We start from the raw sequence: 23,238 nt of genomic DNA, 5'->3' as shown, positions 1-23,238 counted from the left end.
ATGGTATTTGTATGAATATAACAGATAAACCTCTTCTATGCTAGGTATATAGAATTGGAAAACAATAATGAAATATAGATATTCAGATTCAGGATTGATTAGTAAGATCTGTATTCTAAATAGATACTCGAGATCCAATGTTAAAAACAGTATTTAAGAGGACTATATAGGACGTATTTGTAGGAATTTAGTGGTCTACTGACACACAACCTATGGAGTGTAATAAAATTAAATTTCAATTTAAAATAATGATGTGGTACTGATATTAAATTACAGGTTATTCAATTAAATTATCCGGTTATTCTTTTTTTTTTCTTTATGAAAATAAGGGACGAAACGAGCAGGACGTTCAGCTGATGGTAATTGATACGCCCTATCCATTACAATGCAGTGCCGGTCAGGATTCTTGAAAAACTCAAAAATTCTGTGCAACACCATAATTGCGCTCGTCACCTTGAGACATAAGATGTTAAGTCTCATTTGCCCAGTAATTTCACTAGCTACGGCGCCCTCCAGACAGAAACAGTAATGTTTACACATTACTGCTTCACGGTAGAAATATACGCCGTTGTGGTACCCATAATCTAGCCGGCTTCCTGTGCAAAGGAGCCTCCCACTGGTATAATAATATTTTCATTAATACCTTCTTTATCACAATATTGTTCTTTCTACAAACGTAAATATTTTTATAGGGATTTTTGTTTTGTTACGTACATAAGTACACACACACACTTTTTTATTGACTTAGAATCATGGGTAAAAGTTGAAGTCAAATAGGCTTAAGCTTAGTATTGTACTATTATAAATATATCATTTAAATAAGTGAATCTGTCATGTTTGGAAAGCGTGGAGCTCGTGAGAAGTACATACAAGAAACTCATCGGCCTTATTTAAACGGAGCCTTAATATCTTCTATCTCAAAGTGACAAGCTTAATTAAGATACTACTAGGAATTTTGGATTTAGTCAAGAATAATGTTCGCCACTTCATTATATTGAGAAGGGTGTATCGTTTACTATTAGTTGAACGCATTGCTATCCTCGTAACGTTTTCTTTAAAAAAACTACAGCAGAATCAAAAAGGGAAACGAATACGTATTACAGCTGGATGACAGAGGCAAACATGAGTATCCTCTGGTGTTTGATATCTGTGTCCCAATTTCTCGTAACAAAACAAAAATAGAATCGAAGTGACCTTAAGTAAAAAAGATAAATTTCAAATTCTTGTAACACAAATTGACGGTTCAGTTCCGATTGTGATAAAATCATGTCCCGATTTAGGGAAATCGCACGATGCGTATTCTCGTAACTGGATCGATGCGTATTCTGCAAAATTTTGCCGTTTGGTTGAGTTCACAACTTAAGACATTATCTAATAGACCAACGATAACCTTTTTATTGGTAACCTTTTATAATTTATACGTCTAGATAGTGTCTCTTGTGTTAGAGTGCGTGAATTGCTCAAAATAGAGGTTAGTTTCAAACTCAGTTAATGTCGAAGTTTTCACAGCGATTGATACGCCCTGCCCATTACAATGCAGTGCCGCTCAGGATTCTTGAAAAACCCAAGAATTCTGAGTGGCACTAAAACTGCGCTCGTCACCTTGAGACCTAAGATGTTAAGTCTCATTTGCCCAGTAATTTCACTAGCTACGGCGCCCTTCACCCCGAAACACAATAATAAGGCAGAAATAGGTGCGGTTGTGGTACCGACATCCTGTGCAAAGGATCCTCCCATTTGTGAACTGCAGTTACCCTTCGATGATTCAAAACTTCACTGTCCTCGTATCCAATAAAAAACAAGTACATAACATATAAAACTGTATCGTCATGCTTAGATGCTAGATACTTGGTGTTAATATGCATATTATTAATGTCAAATTAGCATTCTTCAATAGCTTCATATCATACAATGAACTTAATATGGGAATGATTATCACTAAATGTATCCATCGCACTTATGTCATTCAAAACATACACACGCAGATGTCAACACTTATTATTGATTCAAGGTTGGCGCCAAAATAATACGCTAATAATTATTAATTAAACGTTTAATTTGTACTCATGTAACTATTTGATTGACAACTCGGTACCTCTATGAAACGATCATAGAATATTAAACTGTTATTAATCAATAACTGCGTAACAGATAAGAGACTGTTAACATATTTTGATTCTCGTTTCATAATAATATTATATTATTAATTCTCGTGTTTTACGCATTACCGCCCAGGGCTGCCAACCGTACTTTACAAATTATGATCACAAATCAAGACTGCGATCAACACACAAAAAAAAGCTCTGACAAAGGCATTGAATATTGATGTGATCTACTTTATGTACGGTATTATTTTTTGTTTGTCACATCCAGTTACACACTTCATCGTAGTTCCAAACGCAGCCATAATATTGGAATAAAAAAAATTAATAAAAATTTTATGGGTCATGGTTTGTCTTTTTTTTAATCAAGTTACGTTTAGGGCAGTTTTCTGGATTTCCTGAGGTGAACCCTCAAGGATTACGTTACCGACTACTTATCTTCGTAAGGGTACCCAGAATAGGAGAGTACATATGAAAGGTGTGATGGTAGTCAAAGAGTTATTGTGCCGGTATAACACAGTGTTCGATGCGTCTTTGCTTGTTTGAACTAATTTTTTTGGTGTCATATATCGAAATTCTAAGTTTTTCCCAATTTGTTACAAGTCACTTACTTTTTTATAACTAGTATAGAAATTCTATACGACGAACTTCAAGTGAGACCCGAAATATTATTGCTACAGAGATTTCGATTAATGAAAGAGACGAGTATGATAAAAACAGTGATTTGGTCAAATTTCGGAGGATGTTAAAATAACAACACGGTTTTAACATTTCTCGAAACAAATCTAGTGATTTGACCTAATGCCAGAGATGGTTCCGTGAAATGACAAAAAGTGTTTTCTTTGGTATTTATAAGGTTTATTTGGTAAGACTTTGACATAATTTGGTAAGAATTTAGTATCGTGTCGCAGGTGGAGAGTCACTCCTCCACTCTCACGCAAGAGTCTCTTGAAAATCAAATTAATGTAACCTAACCTCAAAACAGATAAAAGTTTCCCAAAAGGCCAAGTAGAAGCTAGGCGGGGCCCATAATATTAGAAAAAAAAACACACAACACACATCCTACGCTCTTTGCGTCACTCATTGTCATTTCACGAAACCAACCCTGGAATTTGATCAAATCACTAGATTTGTTTAGAGAAATGATAAAATCGTGCTGTTATTTAAACATACTCCGTGATTTAATCACATCACTTAGGGAATTAACCAAATCTCTGTTATTATCATTTCCCTGCGACATATATATAGAACGTCATTGATGATTTTAGCTCTTGTCTATGTATCTCTTATTTACGCGTTAGATTGTGTATATCGAGGGGGATCTGGATGAATTTTTCAGGTAATTTAACTTATTGACATGAAAAATTATTTCAATACCAGTCCATCTTCAATCTAAGTCCGCAATTTCACCCGCATCACGTTGTTATCTGACCACCACCAATCACAACAATTTTTTGCTTCGTTAGTGGAATCTTCTACAGTCTGCAGAATTGCCGAACTCTTAGGGACCTTTAATCTTAGGACATGCACACATCTTAAGGGCCGACTGCGCATTTCTTGACTCTTGTGGTGCGAATGCCCATGGAAGGTTTTTTCACATACACATTCGAATAAATTTTTTTATGATGCCTGTATTGATACGCTTTGCATTACATTACCTGCACTGCAGGATTCTTGAAAATCCCAAAAAATCTGAGTGGCACTACAATTGCGCTCGTGACCAGACCGAAACACAATAAGGCTTACACATTATAAGAGGAAAAGGCGTCGTTGTGGTACCTACCGATAATCTAGCCGGCATAATGTAGAAAGAAGCCTCCTACTGGTAAAGTGAGGTTTTATGACTCAAAGGGAAAGGATAGTGATATATTTCGAGTAGTGGAAGTTGTTGATACATCGAGGTTACACCTATACTCGTTTATTGTTACCAAGGCCTGGCGTAAATAAAAAATAAAAGTTGTTTGCGACGGAACTACTTCCTCAATTACTTTTAATTCCTTGATAAAATAGTTGCTCGGAACACATTCAAAATCGTGACAAGCACAATAAAAAATCTGTAGTCCAAATAATTTCGTTCGCAAATCATTCGAATTATGGTAATTTTAACCAGTTCTTTAATTAACTACATTTTAAAGCAACAGCAATAATTTCACTTCCGACATAAAGCGATAAATGAATGAATTTGAAACGATCGATGAATTTGAAATTGTGATCAAGTTCATTCATTGATATGTTGACTTGATTGGAATTTTCATTCATTTCTTAATGAATGCCCTCTTGGGCTACCTACTTACAAATTCTTCATTATGATACACCTGTTCGTTGGGTCCAATACTTCCAGACTTGTTTACATTAAGTTGTTCATGTTGCAACTTCGTTCATAGTTTCGTATTTCATTTTTATAGAAGATACTATTATATAGTTTAAACCTGAGTTCAACCATTCAAAAGAAATAATACATGTTGGTAATAAAATAAGATATTTTTCTAGTTACTTAATACAGAGATATTAGAAAACTCTGTTTACACCATCATTTTATAAAAACATATAATCAGAAATAGGTAGATACTAAAATAGCCGCGATAAAAGATATGTATTTTACAAAATTATTAGGAATTTTTTATATATAATAATAATAATAATGATGATATAGCCATTTGTTCCATATCTCTAATAAAAAGTGTACATTTGAAAAAAATTTTTTTTTTGTTAGTATCATATGCTTAACTATGGTTTAAGTCCAATTGTTATTTTGTTTTTAGAATTTTTTAGATATGGATCCCAGATTGGGAAAAGGCTTCCTCCAACTTCATACACAACTTTCTGTTCAGTGCTTTCTGCATCCATTCTGTTCCTGCTGATTGTGCTATGTCATCAGCCAACCGTTTTATTGGTCTTCCTACATTTAATTTCGTGTAATTTCTCTAGTCCATCTCCTGTCGATATACCGTGCAATATGTCCAGCCCATTTCCATGTCAGTGCCAGTTCATGTGTGAGTGTATCGGTGATCTTGGTTTTTCTCTCTTATCCTGGCGTTTCTGACTTTGTCTATCTTCCTTATTTTTAATAAGCTTCATTTTATATTATAATTAATAAATAAATAAATACTAGCTGATCCAGCAAACCTTGTATTGCCGATATTAAAATTTTTATATTTTTTTAATGTTGATCGTAGATGGGTGAAAATTTGAAGTTGTATACATTTTTTAATGCTGACTCATAATCAAACAAATTTAAAAAAAAAAAAAAAAAAAAAAAAAAAAATCGTGTGGACCACCCTTAATATTTAGGGGAATGAAAAAGATTAGATAGATGTTTTCCGAATCTCAGACCTACCATACAATATGCACTCAACATTTTATGAGAATCGGTCAAGCCGTTTCGGAGGAGTTCAAAGTTTAACAGCGTGACACGAGAATTTTATATATTAGATAATAATATTGACACACTTTTACACAAATTATCTTGCCCAAAATTAGGCATATAGCCTGTGTGATGGGTTGCAAGACAACGATATATTTAATACAATTTACTTACTTAAATATACATAAATACATATAAACATCCATGACTCGGAAACAAACATCAATATTCATCATATAAATGCTTGCACCTACCGGGATTCGAACCCGAGACCTCTAGCTTAGTAGGCAGGATCGCTAACCACTCGGCTATACAGGTCTTCACTATATATAAATATAAAATGCACTTCCGTCAGATGTAAAGTGGCTCCATCTTTCCAGTGTGTTCCGGTGAGCTCCAGCATGTGAACGTTCTTCTTTCTGAAGAAATATGTTTAGTTAACTTTTAAATTACCAGTGGGACGCATATGAGACTTAACTTCTTATGTCTTAAGGTGACGAGCGTAATTGTAGTGCCGCCCAGATGTTTTTTCTTTTCAAGAATCCTGAGCGACATTGCATTGTAATATAGGCAGGGCGTATCAATTACCTTCAGCTGGACGCTGCTCGTCTCGTCTCATATTTCCATAAAAAAAAGTTTACGGGCATGGCCACTGACCACCAGGTGACACTCGTACGCCCTTTTGTGCAACAATCTTAAACAAAAAATCGTATAAAGAGCGTTTGCCAAGCATTGGTGTACGAGGCAACATCAATTTACTGAGCTTGGGCATAAGTTTCGTAAGTCTTTCCTGATCTTTTACAGTGGGAGGCTCCTTTGAACAGGATGCCGGCTGAATTATAGGTACCACAACGGCACCTATTTCTGCCGTGAAACAGTACTGGGCAAATGAGAGTTGACATCTCATGTCTCAAGGTGACGAGCGCAGTTGTAGTGCCGCTCAGAATTTTTGGGCTTTTCAAGAATTCTGAGCGGCACTGCATTGTAATGGGCAGGGCGTATCAATTACCATCAGCTGAACGTCCTGACTTAATAACGGTTTCAAATCCCGATAGATGTTGTGTTGACTCGTATAGTCACGGTTGTTTTAAATATTATGTACTTATGTATAAATATGTATATTCTATTAAAAATTTTTCGTTATCTGGGACCCCTAGAACAAGCTATACGTAATATGGGAAAGATATGGTACAGTGTCTATTAAACCTGATATAACTGAACTCAACAGGAAGCATGTGTTTAATGAATAGGTAACTTTTTAATGTATTGTATAAAATTTAATAAATAGAATATTGTCATCTAGCACCTATTCGTGTGAAAAGGCTTTTAAGGCATTGACTATTTGACGTTTGAGTATGTTTGTTGCGTCACTTTACATATTATATTGTAATTAATTCCATAATGATTTGTAAAACTATGAAAATGTAAATCTTGATTTGAAAGAGTGGCAATGAGTTTCTTGCTACTTCTTCTCATTAGTTCAACCCTTTACGAAGTAGCAGTAGATTCAATAAGAAAAAATATATTGTTTTGACATTCATAATTTGATTTTTAACATTGATTTATAATTTGATTTGATTTGAAAGTTGCGTCAATTATCATTATTAATATAAAGGCAAGAATTAACATTTCTTAAATACAAAGACCCTGAATCTCCCTATATCCTGGTATAATTACAAAAAATAATGTCAACATCACATTGACTCTAATAAAAAGATAATCTACGGTGTAATAAATCTTATCAAGTCATATAAATTCATCTCTGGAATTTATGTCCTTGTGGACAAGGTTATTGACCATAGGCGTTATTACTTTTTTTATGAAAATAAGGCACGAGACGAGCAGGGAGTTCAACTGACGGTAATTGATACGCCCTGCCTATTAAAATGTAGTGCCGCTCAGGATTCTTAAAAAACCCAAAAATTCTGAGAGGCACTACAATTGCGATCGTCATCTTGAGACGTAAGATATTAAGCCTAATTTGCCCATTAATTACACTAGCTACGGCGCCCTTCAGACCGTAATACAGTAATATTTACACATTACTTCTTCACGGCAGAAATAGGCGCCGTTGTGGTTCCCATAACCTAGCCGGAATCCTGTGCGAAGGAGCGTCCCACTGGTAATTTAAAAGTTAACTCTGTTGAGTTCTTGAGTTGAATGTAAATAAACATATTTCTTCAGAAAGAAGAACGTTCACATGCTGGAGCTCACCGAAACACACTGGAAAGATGGAGCCATATCTGACGAAAGTGCAGTTTACAGTAATATTTACAGATTACTGCTTCACGGCAGAATAGGCGCCGTTGTGGTTCCCATAATCTAGCCGGCATCCTATGCAAAGGAGCCTCCCACTTCTGTACCTAGTTGTCTCCTACTCTCTTACATTTAATAGAGAAAAAAAGAGCAAATATTTTATAGAGTGATTAAGATAATGATAATTAATTTCGAAAAAGTAATTATTACAGCTATTATACATGCAAATATGAGTTTGTTTGTTACACTTTCACGCCTTAAATGCTTAACCGAACTCAAAATTTTCACACGCGTTCTCAATAGTATTAATATATAAGATATTGAGTACATTTTATACAGAAGTTATTAGAATTACTAGAGGGAGCCCGATATGACTTTTAGGTCGGATCTTAATATTATTCTAAACTAGTTGACCCGACAGACGTTGTTCTGTATATAATAAATAAAATAATTATTTTTATTAATTTGTCAATAATATATCATAACATCAAGAATTATTTCGTAAGATATGCTCCCTGTTCTTGTAATGAAATCGTTTCACAGCAGAATTGTCAAACCGTGCGTCAATAAATTATCTCATAGAAAATATGTCCATACAAAACAAATATCGGACGACGGGGGACACATCAATGGAAAAACAAAATTGGTGTTTTTATTTAATTCCGAACACTTTCATATTTATTCACCTTTTAAACCTTCCCTGGACTTCCACAATAATTCAAGACCAAAATTAGCCAAATCGGTCCAGCCGTTCTCGAGTATTAGCGAGACTAACGAACAGCAATTTATTTTTATATGTATAGATAGATAGATAACGCCGGCGGAAGCTTTGGAACGACAGAGAAAGAGTACGTGTGCGTGACGCGAGTGAAAGAGTAACATTTCGTTCCCTATTGTTGTTTGTATGTGGACGAGTCGTAATACCACAAACTTGTTTATCAGCGGAAGCCATCTTGTTCGCTGGTACTCTTTGTAGTGGACTACTACTTAACTAGTACCTAATCAGTGGGAGGCTCCTTTGCACAGGATGACGGCTAGATTGTGGGTACCACATCGACGCCTATTTCTGCCGTGAAGCAGTAATGTGTAAGCATTACTGTGTTACGGTCTGAAGTGCGCCGTAGCTAGTGAAATTACTGAGCAAATGAGACTTAACATCTTATGTCTCAAGGTGACGAGCGCAATTGGAATTTTGGGGTTTTTCGAGAATCCTGATCGGCACTGCATTGTAATGGGCACGGCGTTCTGCTTGTATCGTCCCTTATTTTCATAAAAAAAAAACAATATTTTGGTGCTATGTTAACGTTAGTATCGTAAAGCAATATGATTAAAGTCAAAGTAAAATAAAAAAAAATATTCTTTTGTTCGTCACTATATAAAGGTGAAACTAAATGGGTATTATGGCTTTGAACCAGACATTCCTTAGGTCATCTCTAATGACTATGTGAAGTCAGAAATGAATTAGCATTATATTTTAATACAATATTTAAAATGCTAAGTTTTCGCAAAAACTATGATTCCCTGAACCCTAATCAGCTGTTTTTTTCAACTCTCTTTGACCTTAAACAGATGAAAAACGTAGATGTGACATAATATCAGATAATAGTAAAATGCCTACGATTCATTGCAGCTGTGAAGCAATTTGTGTTCTCATTTTGCCATGAAGACAAAGTTATTTTGTATGAGCATTTGCTTTAGCTGACATTGAAAATACTTCTAAATTTGTATTTACTGTAGTTATGTATTACCCAATAAAGATTTTTTTAATTCTAATCTTATTATGAAACTATGTTATGTTAGTATTTACTCTGATTACCGCGAGTGTTACAAATTTAAATAAAACACGTTTAAAAGATAAAAACTAGTGTAATTGTAACTGTGTTTTTACACTTTGTGTTTTTTTAAATATGTTAGGTTGAAAAGATCGGCCTGTCTGCGTAAATACTCTTTGAATTGTGCTTTGAAACACGATATTTACTGTGTGTGTGTAAATGTCTATTCTAAAGGTAAATGTATACCCTACCCACTGCACCATTTTTAATTCAAGATTTGTTTATTATGTTCGAAATTAAATGAGTTCACATTTTTGATAAGTTATTACGTAAGCATTTCAATGTAGAATTATTTGAAGTTTTCTTCAAGTTACATTGAAAATAATTCCAAATTTGTAATTGTAGATTATGGGTACCACAACGGCACCTTTTTCTGCCGTGAAGCAAAAATGTGTAAGCATTATTATGGTTTGGTCTGAATGGCACTGTAGCTCTTCTTATTACTGGGCAAATGAGTCTTGACATTTTAATTCAAAAATGTTTTATCCAATAAAGATAATTCTAATAGACTCCTATTACGAAATTGTTCTTCACGGAATTTTTTTGTCAAATATGGATATCTTTGACCATCCTCGTATTAATAATATGTACTCCATTCCCGGACCGGGTTTGTACCCGGCATGGGTATGGAATGGGACAGTTATTGAGTTTTTCGTAGGAAATTTCTCACTAGCAGCCCATAGTTCAGAAATGTAGATGCTCGCCCCCTATTACGTGGGAATTAAACATAGTGAAACGTGGGTGGAAAAAATACACCTCTAACCCTTCAGGAATACAGACGTGAAATTGTGTAATGTTATGTAATTTCTTATTTTGTTTATTTGTTTCAATAACAGGAAGTAAAAAATGAATGAATAATAACATAGACACAAGCCACATTTCACGTAGTGTGCATACTCCTTAATCATAGATTATTGTTTATGTTTGAGTCCATAGGTAGGTGACCTCATTCTGTTTATAAACAAAGGCCCCGCCTAAAACTAGCAGTCTCTTTAAATTTAGGGTTGTCTAAGAAAAGAAATTGAAAAATAATATTTTTATTTCGTAGGGAAGTCCTTTTCTTTTTCTTTATTTATTTATTAAAACTTAAACATCACCATACTATTGCATATGACCCAAATAAAGTACCATTGAAGGAATGTTATACCCTTTCTGGTTCACGTTGTATATATAGTGACGAAGATATATATATATATAGCTCGTGAAAAGAACATACAAGAAACTCAACGGCTATTGAGTAGAGAATATTTACGCATTCTTACCAGGACCCTTAGTGACCAACGTGAAACTTTGAAATACACGACCTTCAGAAATGAAGAATGCTACCAAGAAGAGAAGACCAGGACCCTTAAGCAGTACTGTAGACTCAATAAGAAACTCTCAGTCTTGGACTCGAAAGAGTTTTTTTTATGCGGTTGAGGTATGTAAACGGAGTGCCTCTTTGGGAAGAACAATTCGTCAACCACTTGAGATTTGCTAGCTCACTGCGAAGAACTATAGTAGATAATTAATAGTGAGCGCAGAGAGACAGGGCTATCGTTGAACTATATAAATCCACTATACAAATAATTAACTTAATCATCATCATTATCAGCCGGAAGACGTCCTCTGCTGGAAAAAGGCTTCCCCAAAAGATCTTTACGACGATCTGCGCTGCCCTCATCCAACGCATTGCAACATCTTGTGGGGGTCTTACCAAACCTACGTCTTCCGGTACGTGGTCGCCATTCGAGGACTCTTTACGGCCCCAACGGCCATCTGTCCGTCGATGTATGTGCCCTGCCCATTGGGACTTAAGTTTCGCAATCATTTGGGCTACGTCGGTAACTTTGGTTCTCCTACGGATCTCCTCATTTCTGATTCGGTCTCGTAGGGAAACTCCGAGCATAGCCTTCTCCATTGCCCTCTGAGCGACCATGAGGTTTCTCATAAAACCCATAGTTAGCGACCACGTTTCATAAAAATGTGAAATTCTATTAAAGTTTGTTAATAATATTATAACTAAATAATTTGAGATTATAATATGAATGACCATTTTTTCTTGGAGCCTATCACTTACTTTTTTACATACATAACCTTAGCATGAGTGTATAAAAATTGGATGAATGGCGTTCCTCCACGGTGCAGTTTTCAAGGAACTTTCTTTCACGTGAAACCAAGCTGAGGAATAAGCTTCCTTGTGCAGTGTTTCCAGGACGATATGACATGGGGACCTTAAAAAAAACGCGTAAACATTTCTAAGTGACCGACAGTGCTCCTGTGATTCCTCTGCTGTTGCAAGAGAATGTGGGCATCGGTGATCATTTAACATCAGGTGGACCGTACGCTCGTTTGTCCTCCTGTTGCAGAAAAAAATTATGAGCTGTAAATGTTAAATTAATTTGTCTGTCTGTTACTTTTTTATGGATATATTACCATTATTATAATCGTATCACAAAAAGCAGTGGTACTTTTAAGCCTAGAAAGTGATAACGAGATCCCTCATTTCTTTATGGATTCCATCGCCACAACAGGTTTTTTTTAATATTTTCTCTGTGAATATCCCAACTGTTAAAATTGAATATTTTCCAGATTTTTTATGTCCGGCCTTCGAGAACGCTATGTAATGTACGAAAAGAGGCTGAATATACGCTTAAAACTAGGATAGAAGATTCAAGAACATTACAATAAAGTTCTAATAAGATATATGTATAGGTGTATGAAAAAATTATATTTTTTTTTTTTTTTTTTTATGGAATAGGCGGACAAACGAGCGTACGGGTCACCTGGTGTTAAGTGATCACCGCCGCCCACACTCTCCTGCAACACCAGAGGAATCACAAGAGCGTTGCCGGCCTTTAAGGAAGGTGTACGCGCTTTTCTTGAAGGTACCCATGTCGTATCGTCCCGGAAACACCGCACAAGGAAGCTCATTCCACAGCTTCGTGGTACGAGGAAGAAAGCTCCTTGAAAACCGCACTGTGGAGGACCGCCACACATCCAGATGGTGGGGATGATATCGTAACTTGTGGCGTGTCGTGCGAAGGTGAAATTCGGCGGCAGGAATCAGGTTGAACAGCTCTTCGGAACACTCCCCGTGATAAATGCGGTAGAAGACACACAATGAAGCGACGTCTCTACGCAACGCCAAGTGATCCAGCCGTTCACAGAGTACTGGGTCCCCGACAATTCGAGCTGCTCTGCGTTGCACGCGGTCAAATGGATCGAGCTGATACTGGGGTGCGCCAGACCAGAGATGACAGCAATACTCCATGTGAGGCCGGACCTGCGCTTTGTAGAGCGCTAGAATGTGGGCCGGCTTGAAGTATTGCCGTGCTCTATTTATGACGCCCAGTTTCTTTGAAGCCAGTTTGGCTTTGCCCTCCAGATGGCCACGGAATTGGCAATTGCTCGAGATTTCGAGACCCAGTATTCCGATACTAGGCGAGGCTTTAAGGGAAGTGTTCTCGAAGAGCGGTGATACGGCAAATGGGGTTTTTTTAGTGGTAAACGCGCAAACTTGAGTCTTCTGGGGGTTAAATTGGACAAGGTTCAACTTACCCCATTCCGCGACCTTCTCGAGAGAGGACTCGATAGAAGACACAAGTTTCACCAATTATAAGTGTAATGCAATTCACCTACAAAATAAAATATTTTTGATTTGATTTAATTTAAATTTGAACACAAAATCCCTTCTTGTTTGTAAAAGCAGTGATTTTTTTATACGTATAGTTACCACAAGAGTTGAAGGTAGGTTTGATTAACCACCATCTTTCCGAATTTGAAATCCCGATTCCCGACATTCTTTAGGGAATAAGATAGCCGGATGCGCCACCTGTGTTCGTCGTGAGAACTTGTGTGATTTCATCCACTTAAAACATTTTTAGATAACGGAGTTTTTACCAATCTGGACCTTATGCGGGTGTTAATAAAGAGAATGTGTGTTTCTTTGAACACTGGTTCGTATAGAGGCTTTATACAAAGTGTTTAGCCGTGTTTGTTATGCTATTTTGTGCGCTTTGAACATCCGCGTAGATTATTACCACAACCTTTACCTCTGTAACCATGATTTTGACCTAATTAGGATATTTATAATATTTTATATGAAATAGAGTTCCTACTACCAAATTTGTGATTTGGGTGTTTGAAGAGGTTTTCGTCATAATTGACATTTTAATTTGAATGATAATTTGAATTTTAATTCCTTTTGACAGTCCAGTTTGTTTGTTTACTTTCTAAAAGGCATAAAAACGCATTTATTTTCTCAAAATTGATTCCATTAGAATTCTTTTTGATGTCATTTCTAATATACTAGATACTACTACCGCTTCGGAAACAGATGGCGCTCTGAGAGAGAAGAAGCGGTGCAAGAAACTCTCCCAGCATTCTTTTTTTGCGCTCTTTTCAATAAAAATATACAATATTGTACAGTCATTTCTGTCGCTATAAAATAATCACAATCTAGTCCCAGGCTGTCCAATCATTTAGATATTCAGCTGTGGAGTAATAGGATTTACGACAGAGCCTATGTGAAGGCGGCCTTAAAAATTTTCTGTTTGATTCTTTTATATATAAGAAAATGAAGTATCATACATTTCTGAAATAAAAATAAATAAATATATATTTAATATAAAATATGCTCCGAGTATAGCCCTCTCCAATACCCCGTGAGCGACCGTGAGCTTTCTCATCAGGCCCATAGTTAGTGATCACGTCTGTATATCGTATGTCATCACTGGTTAAAAAACTTCATCTTCAGACACTGTGGTATTTGGGATGAAAAGATTTTACGAACCTTCCCGAACGCTGCCCATCCGAGTTGGATTCAACGAGTGACCTCTTTCGCAAAATAAGACAAGCATAACTGGTTTTTATTTTGTCCAAGGTAGGTTTTCGTCAATTTCGAGGTACAGCTTCCAAATGTCAAGACATGGACAAAGCAAAGATCTATAATATAGCTTTAAAATGTATACGGAAATATTTTTCTTGTCGATTCTACTCTTTATAAATCGATAACTAATCAAATTGATATTCAGTTGTGAACAATGTATACTGAAAATGCGTAGATTGATTTGAATTAAGCATGATGATAAAAAAAGATGCCAATCAATTTTAAAATAAGACAGTAAATACTTTAGCAGATACCTATCGGCAATAATTGCGAACAATTTCCGTTTGATTAGATAAATGACGACATATTATTTCTGTAATCTTATCACTTTAATGTAATTTTATTAATGACTAGCTGACCCAGCAAACGTTGTTTTGCTATAATATAAATTATTTTAGGGTTAGACCGTTTCTTGGATATTGCAACATTACTTTATTTTTCTAAGATAAAAAAATTTTTTTTTTAAATAATCACAGTTTAAGTTTATCTTTTACATCAGCTACCTGCAAATAAAAGTCCCGTCAAAATCGGTCCACCCATTTCAGAGATTAGCCGGAACAAACAGACGGAAAGACAGACAAAAATTGTAAAAAAAATGTTATTTTGGTGCATTTACCGTATAATATATATATATATATATATATATATATATATATATATGATACATTTAGTAAAAAACCGGTTATTTCAAAATTACAAACAGACACTCCAATTTTATTTATATGTATAGATTTAAAATGAAATGAAAGCTGTTATATTTAAGTGGTATTACAAAAATCTCTCTGAAATATTACCATTTTCACTGAATCTATTGCTGTTTGCGTCTGAGCGAACTTATTTTTGTCCTCTATATGATGTAATATTTCAGAGTAGGCAAGGTGATAATTTGTTTTTTTTTCTAATTTTATTTTTTATAAGTAATAATAATATTGCACGAATAATCTTGCCCCAACTTAGGCATAGGCCTGTGCTATGGGTACAAGACAACGATATATTTAATATTATATAATATACTTACTTAAACATACATAAATACATAAAAACATCCATTACTCGGAAACAAACATCCATATTCATCATATAAATGATTGCACTTACCTGGATTCGAAACCGGGACCTCTAGCTTTGGAGTCAGGGTCACTAACCATTCAGCTATATGGGTCGTCAAATGTATTTATTAACACTAAGTATATTGTTTTTTCAAATACAATTGTAGTTTTGGCGTATTAGGTCATGATGATATATGTAGTAACTTTTGAATGGTATTCCAAAGTTCCGAACAAGCAATTTAAAATTATTAGAAATAGTTGATGCCCGCGAATTCGTCCGCGTTAATACAACAGTGAGCGCGTAGTGCTAATAAAAATAGTTGTATAACAAAACTTTATATTAAATGGCCAAGTGTCTAAGGAATAAAATTTAGATTTTTTTTTCGAGAGGAGTAGAAATTTAGAAGACTTAATTGAAATCTATAAAGTAACTTTTCTGTGATGCGTGCACAAATGAACACCTCTATCTATATATATTTTACTTATATAGAAAGGATAAAAGGTAAAAAACAAATGACTTTTAAAAACAGAAATGATGGTGAACCTACATTCACACACGTGGTTTGTTTGCGAAATTCGGCTCAGTTGTGCGTGTGAACCCAATGATTGTACTAAATGTTATTATGATCCTTTTTTGAGCAGTTTTGCAAATGAAAAGGCTTTTTGAGTCCATTGTGTTATTCTGCGCCTGTTTACAATATTTAATATGTGTATTTATAGTAGGTAGTATATTCTTACTTCAATATTATATTTTCATGAGTACTTAGGTACTACGAGACAGATACATTTTTTTCATCAATTCATAGTGAGGATTAATATGGATGTCGGATAGATTGCCTTCACTATGGGTTATATCAAGTACAGTAACAAAAATACACGTTGTGAAAATTTGAGAGCCAAGCGCTCGGATCACCACAAATGAGGTACCTACAAAATGTTACTTAATGAACGTAAATTATTCAACTGTCATAAAATCTGTAAGTACCGTCGTACAAACTTTTACTTATACCCTTTTTACCCACCTTTTTAAATACTTTTGTTAAAACAAAAAAATATTTTTATGGCGGCGGTTTTGAAATTTACCATCTTGATTACATTTACATAAGCACCATTAAAATTTAAGCTGCCTAACTTTTTTTGTTGATAAGACAAATTAAGTTTCTTGCACCGTTTCATCTCTAACAGAACAATATTTCCTTCCGAAGCCATGGTTTAATTAATACGAACAAATAATCTCAAGAATCGAAAGATAACAAAAAAGTTGGACAACGCAGTCTTAGTAATAAGATCGAGAACTTTAAAAGAAAGATAAAGTATATCTGGACTATGATTGATTATCATTAACGTATTTCCGTAATTCATAAGATATAGATCAAAGAATATGCATAGGTAACATATAAAGGACATAGGTACAGGTAAGGTTCTAGTAAATACGATACAAAACCAAGCCGCATTATGGCTAGGGCCTACAAAGAGGCAATCATAAATCGCGATGAGTGCACAAAGCCGAAAGCAGTCCCAGTCTATGATTTTAAGATTCAAATAGTGATGGGACTTTTATCGATTCTCTCAATTTAAATGTAACGTTATTTAAGTGAAATAACGTAGCATATCTTTATTTTTAATTACAATAACTTTATGAATATATTTTTTATATGTATAATAAAATATAATAAGAACGTACAAATATACGAAAGTGTTACGATCTATAATCTAGATGTGTTACTTAAAAAATGAAGGCCGACATGTTTGATTTTTCTGGTTATTGGTAACTACTTCTAAACAAAGCTGCAGTTTCGGTGCATATAAAGGTTCAATGGATTGTCTGCCTCAACTGAGCTACATTTTTGTCGAAACTTGCTGTATGTAGCTGAAACCATATCTTCGGTTAGTCACAATTTTAGTAAATAAGAAAGTACTGAAACTGGGATTCCAACCTGAAAAATATTTTGGTGAATGAAAATAGAATTATCAAGCTTTATTTTATGCTAACATTTATAGAGACACAAAAATATTTGTAAGTGGCCCAAGCTCCATACAATGCTGGCCATTCTCCTTTGATTTGACAGATATTATCAAATGTTAAGTCGATCATAGTAATTAGATTACCTAATAAAATTTTATTGACACTTGAAAGTATTTTACTTACATACATACGAGTATAATATACTTAATCCAGTTGGTAGATTGCCTAAATTAAATCAAATTACTGTATTGGCGTTATAAAAATATGTAAGTATGATAGATAATAAAACATCGACAAACTGAACCCATCACTGTGAGTAAGGTCCGAACGCCGAACGTGAGTCGTTGTATCGTTTATTATTGTGAGAGTTTGTTGCGCGCAGGTGTTCGTGAGACTAGCCGGCGCCGGCGCACATTCCATCGACGGTCACGTCGGGCGCCCGCGCTATTCAGTCTCAACTCTCGCTGGACCCGTATCTATTGAACTATTATACGATATCGTACAATATTTAAGTTCTAACACCGTTTGTAAGAATAATGAACCTACAACCTAACTACACGTCTTTTGGACTAAAAACGTTTTAAAAACCAACCATTATCACAATCTTCTTAACCATAATAATACAAATTACAAAAAGTAATTAAATCTTTATACTATGAACAGCAATTGAAATTGTAACAAAAAAAAGTGAGTGACAAACGTAAAATTTAAAACTAAAGAATGTATAACTTTGAGCTTTACTTGAGGAACAACATACCTATGTCCCTTACTCCTAAGTTACGCAGCGACATCTGTGTAATATATATTGTAATGTTTTTTGCTTAAACTGCCATCTATACATTTATGTACACATTATTTGTTCATTCAACAATTCCATTAATTGATACAGCTACTCAACAACAGATGGTAACAATTACTAAAATTAACATATAAATATATATTATTTAATACTAATTATAATTTAAATACGTACTGACGAAGAATAAAATAATAATAGTACAATTTACGCCATTCTCATTGCGAATGCTGACTCAGTAAGAAAAAAGTATTTGTGTAATGTAGAACTATTAATCTAAAACTAGTAAATACGTAATGCTTGATGATATTGTAATTATGAGAAATTCATTTAAATATATTATTTAGGTGATATCCTAACGCGTTTTCGACCGACTTTGTATTTAACCGGAACGAATTAATATGTAATCTGTGGTTAGCAGCAGGAGATTGTAGAATTTTATATAAATTATCAATTAAAATTATATTATTGGATAATTCTAGGTATTTTAGGCTGCTTTTACATAAATTTGGTATTAAGTTGAATTAATAGAATATCTCCTACAAAATATATGACTAACATCTAATTACCTTGAGAACTGTGCAAAAGTTAAGTCTTGTAAAGTTATTGTTAATAATTATTACATTAAACCTAAGTAATTGCTTATATAAAAGTTGTGTTTTATGCTTAACATGAATAAAGACGAGTTTTATGATTAGTGATGGTTAATTAATTTATAAGTGGTGTAATGACATTCTTTTTTCTATTTTTTGGTCCAGTAGTTTATATGGCAACACTGTCAATTTTGTTCTCTTTTGTCTTGTTACTTGTAGATGTCAGAAATCAGAATATTCTAGATTTCATCATAAATTTTCTGAATTCTCAAGTCTCAATAAGCGGTGTCGTTAACGAATACCGGCTAATATCTTGATACTTTAATTACTGTTTGACAATAGTTTAAAATGGCCGCATCAATGAAACGCCTTATCCCTCTTTTGGACCGTGTTCTCATTAAAAGGGCTGAAGCAATACAAAAAACGGCTGGAGGTATCGTTATTCCAGAAAAAGCACAAACAAAAGTTCTGCATGGAGAAGTTGTTGCAGTAGGTCCAGGAGCCAGAAAAGAAAATGGAGAATTCATCCCAGTTCTTGTGAAAATTGGAGACCGAGTCCTATTGCCGGAGTATGGTGGAACCAAAGTAAGCCTGGAGAATGATGAGAAAGAATATCACCTGTTCAGAGAATCTGATATCTTGGCCAAGATCGAAAATTAATTTAGTTTACTATTGAAATTATATTTAGTTAGTTATGAAACATAAAACATTGTAGTGTGTGTATGCTGTGGTGGTTGTGTAATGTTCATGCAACATAATGTTATTTGCATTTATTATAATATTGTTTTAAACGTTGTTTTAATGTTTCAAGTCCTTAGTACCTTTAGATGAAGTTACTAATTACTACCATGCATCATTTCTAAAAGTTAGGTTATGAAAATATAACCTCAATTTAAGTTAATATATATTGAGTTGTTCTTTTTGTAATACTTACCTAGGTTTTTCTTCATTACAAATGAGTATATTACATACATTAAATAGATCGAATATTTGTGTATTAATATCTTTTACAATTATTTTCTCATAAGGAAATTAGGATAAGCTAATTCTACAGTGATAGAAATTAATAATGTAAAAGTAATTTATAACTTTTTATTTGTACCATATTATAATATTTACAGATCAGTTATCACAGTACATATCAAAAGCCCAATGTTATGTCTAAAGGCAAGTCATATTTACTATACAATTTGTAATAAAGTATGGCAAATAATTTTTAATACTGGCATAAATTGTTTTATTCTCAATAAAATTGAGTTTAATTCTTATTAATTAGATAATAGAATGACTAAATAAGTACACATTATCCAATTAATTCTTCAGAAATCAGTATTATATATACATATTCACTCTTAAGTCTTTTTAAATTTTCAATCATACAATTCTCCATCACTACATATTATAAAACAGTCCTACTTGTCTAATTTTCACACTTCACCAATGGATAGCTTGGTTTAAGAACCAAGCTATCCTCAATTTGTTAAGCATTAACAAAATATGTTGGAGATATCGGACAAAATAAGCCATTTGGGAGCTTTAAATGAAAACATTGTCTAAACTCTTTGAGATATAACAAAATAATGTATGGTGGAATTGTGTATCCTATAGAGATCTACAGAAAAGTGTATAAGAATATGTATATCTTTTAAAGAAAACATACTATATTTTAATATGTTCAAAATTTGCAATTATAAAGCGGTAGCATAAAAGCCATTTGCACAAATATAATATTAATCCTTATCATTTTGCATTGGCAGAACTGTGTCTGTCTCATCAGCTAATTTAATATAAAATGAAAGATTTATTGTATTAGACAATGTTGCTATTTAAATTATTGATCTGGTTGTAATATAGTATTCCCAATGATGAATGGACTTAATGTATGGTTATCCAAGAACCTAAGTAAACTTCTGACATGCAGCTTTTGAGGAATTGAAAGATTGTACCTAGTAAAAATTGTAATACAATGTACTTATTAACGAAACAACAAAGCTACACTTAGATTAACTCATTGTATGCTTTGATAGCTTTATAATTTGTAATTAAGGCTTGTGTTAAATTACAGTGTACTTTAATAGTACACTGTTGCGTTAAGTTCGGAATTTGTTTATGATAATTTTTAGGAAATCAAGTCATTACAATCATAAAATATTTTATATTACATTACAGTCATCCAAATACCTAATTGATTTCTGACCCATGATTTCTCATTAAAATTAAGTATTGTTTTTCACTTAAAATCATGTACAAAAATAAATCTTGTGGATTGTGCCCATAAACAGAGCATCAATTTTGGAATGATTATTATATGTGGCCATGTAATAGTTGAATGAGAAAACTATATCCTCAAAAAATTATATAGAGAAGCAATGGTCAATAGTAAAGTATCAGAAATAATTGAGTCCTATTATAAATTCTATTGTAATGAAATGGTGGTCCTCCTTATGGCCGCAGAAAGGGCAGGATTAGGATCTGGAGTTTCTGTCAGTAAATGAACAGTAATCCATCTGCCATCTTCATTAGATTGACGTAATGCTTCCATAGTCGCCTGAACCCTTTGCCCATCTTCAAATGTTGCAGCAGCTTTGACTGGCTCCTTTATCCAATCCATTTGTTCTTTGACAGGTAAAAATGCTTCCTTTAGTGCGCTTATCATTTTACACAATCCTTTTATATACGGCTTAGGAATAACACTTGTACCTGAGGCACAACTTAAGTCTTCAACATCTACGTAAATTACTTCTTCTTTTTCAGGTATCCTTTTTTCTTCCATATTATTTGCACATGGCTTATGCAGTTTGCCATGCAAATCACCACCCCTAACCACTAAGTAACCTTTTTTACTGTAGGCATAAATCTCTTGATTAAAACATACCCCTGGCAAATGGTTGTTTAATGTTGTTGTGACTAGAAGTCCTTTATCCATTTGCAATTGGAAGGTACAAAAGTCAGGTGCAGTTACTTTTCTTATGCCATTTATTTTGGAAGTCTCCTCGACAAAAGTTTTTAGCACCCCATGCACTTTGACAACTTTTTGACCACTTAAATAAGATACCAAATCAATAACATGACTTCCTACCAATGTTAATGTACCCCCACCCATTGTATCATCACATAACCAATTATAAGTATCACCAAGAAGTGAACCCATTTGTACCCTTACATCTATCAATGTTAACTCACTAGGTTTGCCTAGGTAGCCATCCAATATACATTTTCTCATTTGGCTAAATGCTGGTAAAAATCTTAGTGAATGATTTATAATTGATATTAAAGTAGGATAGTACTGTGCAGCGCGTACCATTTTTAAGGCCTCGGCTTGACAGAGACCCGCTGGTTTATCACAGACAACATGCTTTCCTATACCTAACGCCTTCACAGATATCTGAGCGTGTAAATTAGGCGCACACACAATGAAAACTAAATTAACATTCTTCTTTAACAATACATCATCAATTTTGTTTGTGAAAAATGGAATATTTAATTCCTTAGCAGCGTTTTCCGCTTCTTGAATGGTCACACCCCAAATGGCTTCAATAGGAAATCCTTTTTCTCTTAAAAATGGTACCAAAACTTTAGCAACAGAGCCAGTTCCAAACACGCCTATACCTGGCAGCATTTTAATCAACTTGATTGCATTGATTTAAATCCAACCGGCTTCTAACATTTAGTACTTATCAATATCAAACTGAAGTGTTAAGTTGAATTGAAAATGATCTATAAAAAACAACAACAAAATACAAATTAGTAATTGTAATGACTAAAAATAAAAATAAAAAGTCACTTGTCAAACAAAAATGTCACTGTCATCTATCTTTTTTAAAAATAAAATGGCTTAGAGTCTACAGGAAAACTTTTTTACTGTTGGCAAGGGAGGCAAGTCGAGATAAGTCTTAAATTAAGTTTATGTGCCAAAAGAAGGAAAAAAAAAAAATTAAGTTTATGTTTTAGAAACCTTTGGGCTTTGACCTGTCCTTCCCCGAGATTTAAATAATTTAAGGCCCAAGGGTTGCATTCGTTTCATTATGGGACTCACGCTGCCGTCCTATGATGAAAGCATGAGCCAGATTCGACCGGTTTAGTATCACACTCACACAGCAAACTGGTGTGAAGTAGTTTATAGCCTAGTGCCACTATGTTCTCAAAGGTAAGTCTCGATAACCAGATCCAACTCAAACGCCACCACCAACTTGAGGCCTTGTTATTTCCAGCGGAGACGCAATTTACTGGCCAAGCGTTCTTGCTATTGGAATGCAGAAATGGATCGTTTCATGGGCTGCAATCAATCGGCAATTGCCGACGTTCTAGCACAGATCCTCTCCGCTGCTATCGTAGTCTTGGGTAACGCGCAACACAGACCACGCAGGACGATATATGCATAATTTTGCTTTGGCGTATTATCTGTCCCAA

General features: G+C 34.3%; 2 protein-coding genes across 2 annotated transcripts; one reads left to right on the top strand and one right to left on the bottom strand.

Annotated features, from left to right (window-relative positions):
• The first annotated feature begins 19,030 nt into the window (after positions 1-19,030).
• Positions 19,031-19,619, top strand: LOC126970338 (10 kDa heat shock protein, mitochondrial-like). Its single transcript, XM_050816195.1, has one exon. The coding sequence runs from the start codon at positions 19,177-19,179 to the stop codon at positions 19,486-19,488; it is 312 nt and encodes a 103-aa protein (XP_050672152.1). The 5' UTR covers positions 19,031-19,176; the 3' UTR covers positions 19,489-19,619.
• Positions 19,620-19,932: 313 nt separating this feature from the next.
• On the bottom strand, positions 19,933-22,611 carry LOC126970316 (glucose-fructose oxidoreductase domain-containing protein 1). The gene has a single exon (XM_050816161.1). The coding sequence runs from the start codon at positions 22,445-22,447 to the stop codon at positions 21,245-21,247; it is 1,203 nt and encodes a 400-aa protein (XP_050672118.1). The 5' UTR covers positions 22,448-22,611; the 3' UTR covers positions 19,933-21,244.
• Between the last annotated feature and the right edge of the window lie 627 nt (positions 22,612-23,238).

Source organism: Leptidea sinapis, chromosome 20 (genome assembly GCF_905404315.1).
Source record: "Leptidea sinapis chromosome 20, ilLepSina1.1, whole genome shotgun sequence".
Classification (NCBI taxonomy): domain Eukaryota; kingdom Metazoa; phylum Arthropoda; class Insecta; order Lepidoptera; family Pieridae; genus Leptidea; species Leptidea sinapis.
Note: the sequence above shows the minus strand (reverse complement) of the source record. Positions and strands in the feature narration are given on the sequence as shown.

Bases quoted from the DNA above. Each gene is read 5' to 3' on its own strand.
- LOC126970316 (XM_050816161.1), bottom strand. From the start codon at position 22,447: ATGCTGCCAGGTATAGGCGTGTTTGGAACTGGCTCTGTTGCTAAAGTT.
- LOC126970338 (XM_050816195.1), top strand. From the start codon at position 19,177: ATGGCCGCATCAATGAAACGCCTTATCCCTCTTTTGGACCGTGTTCTC.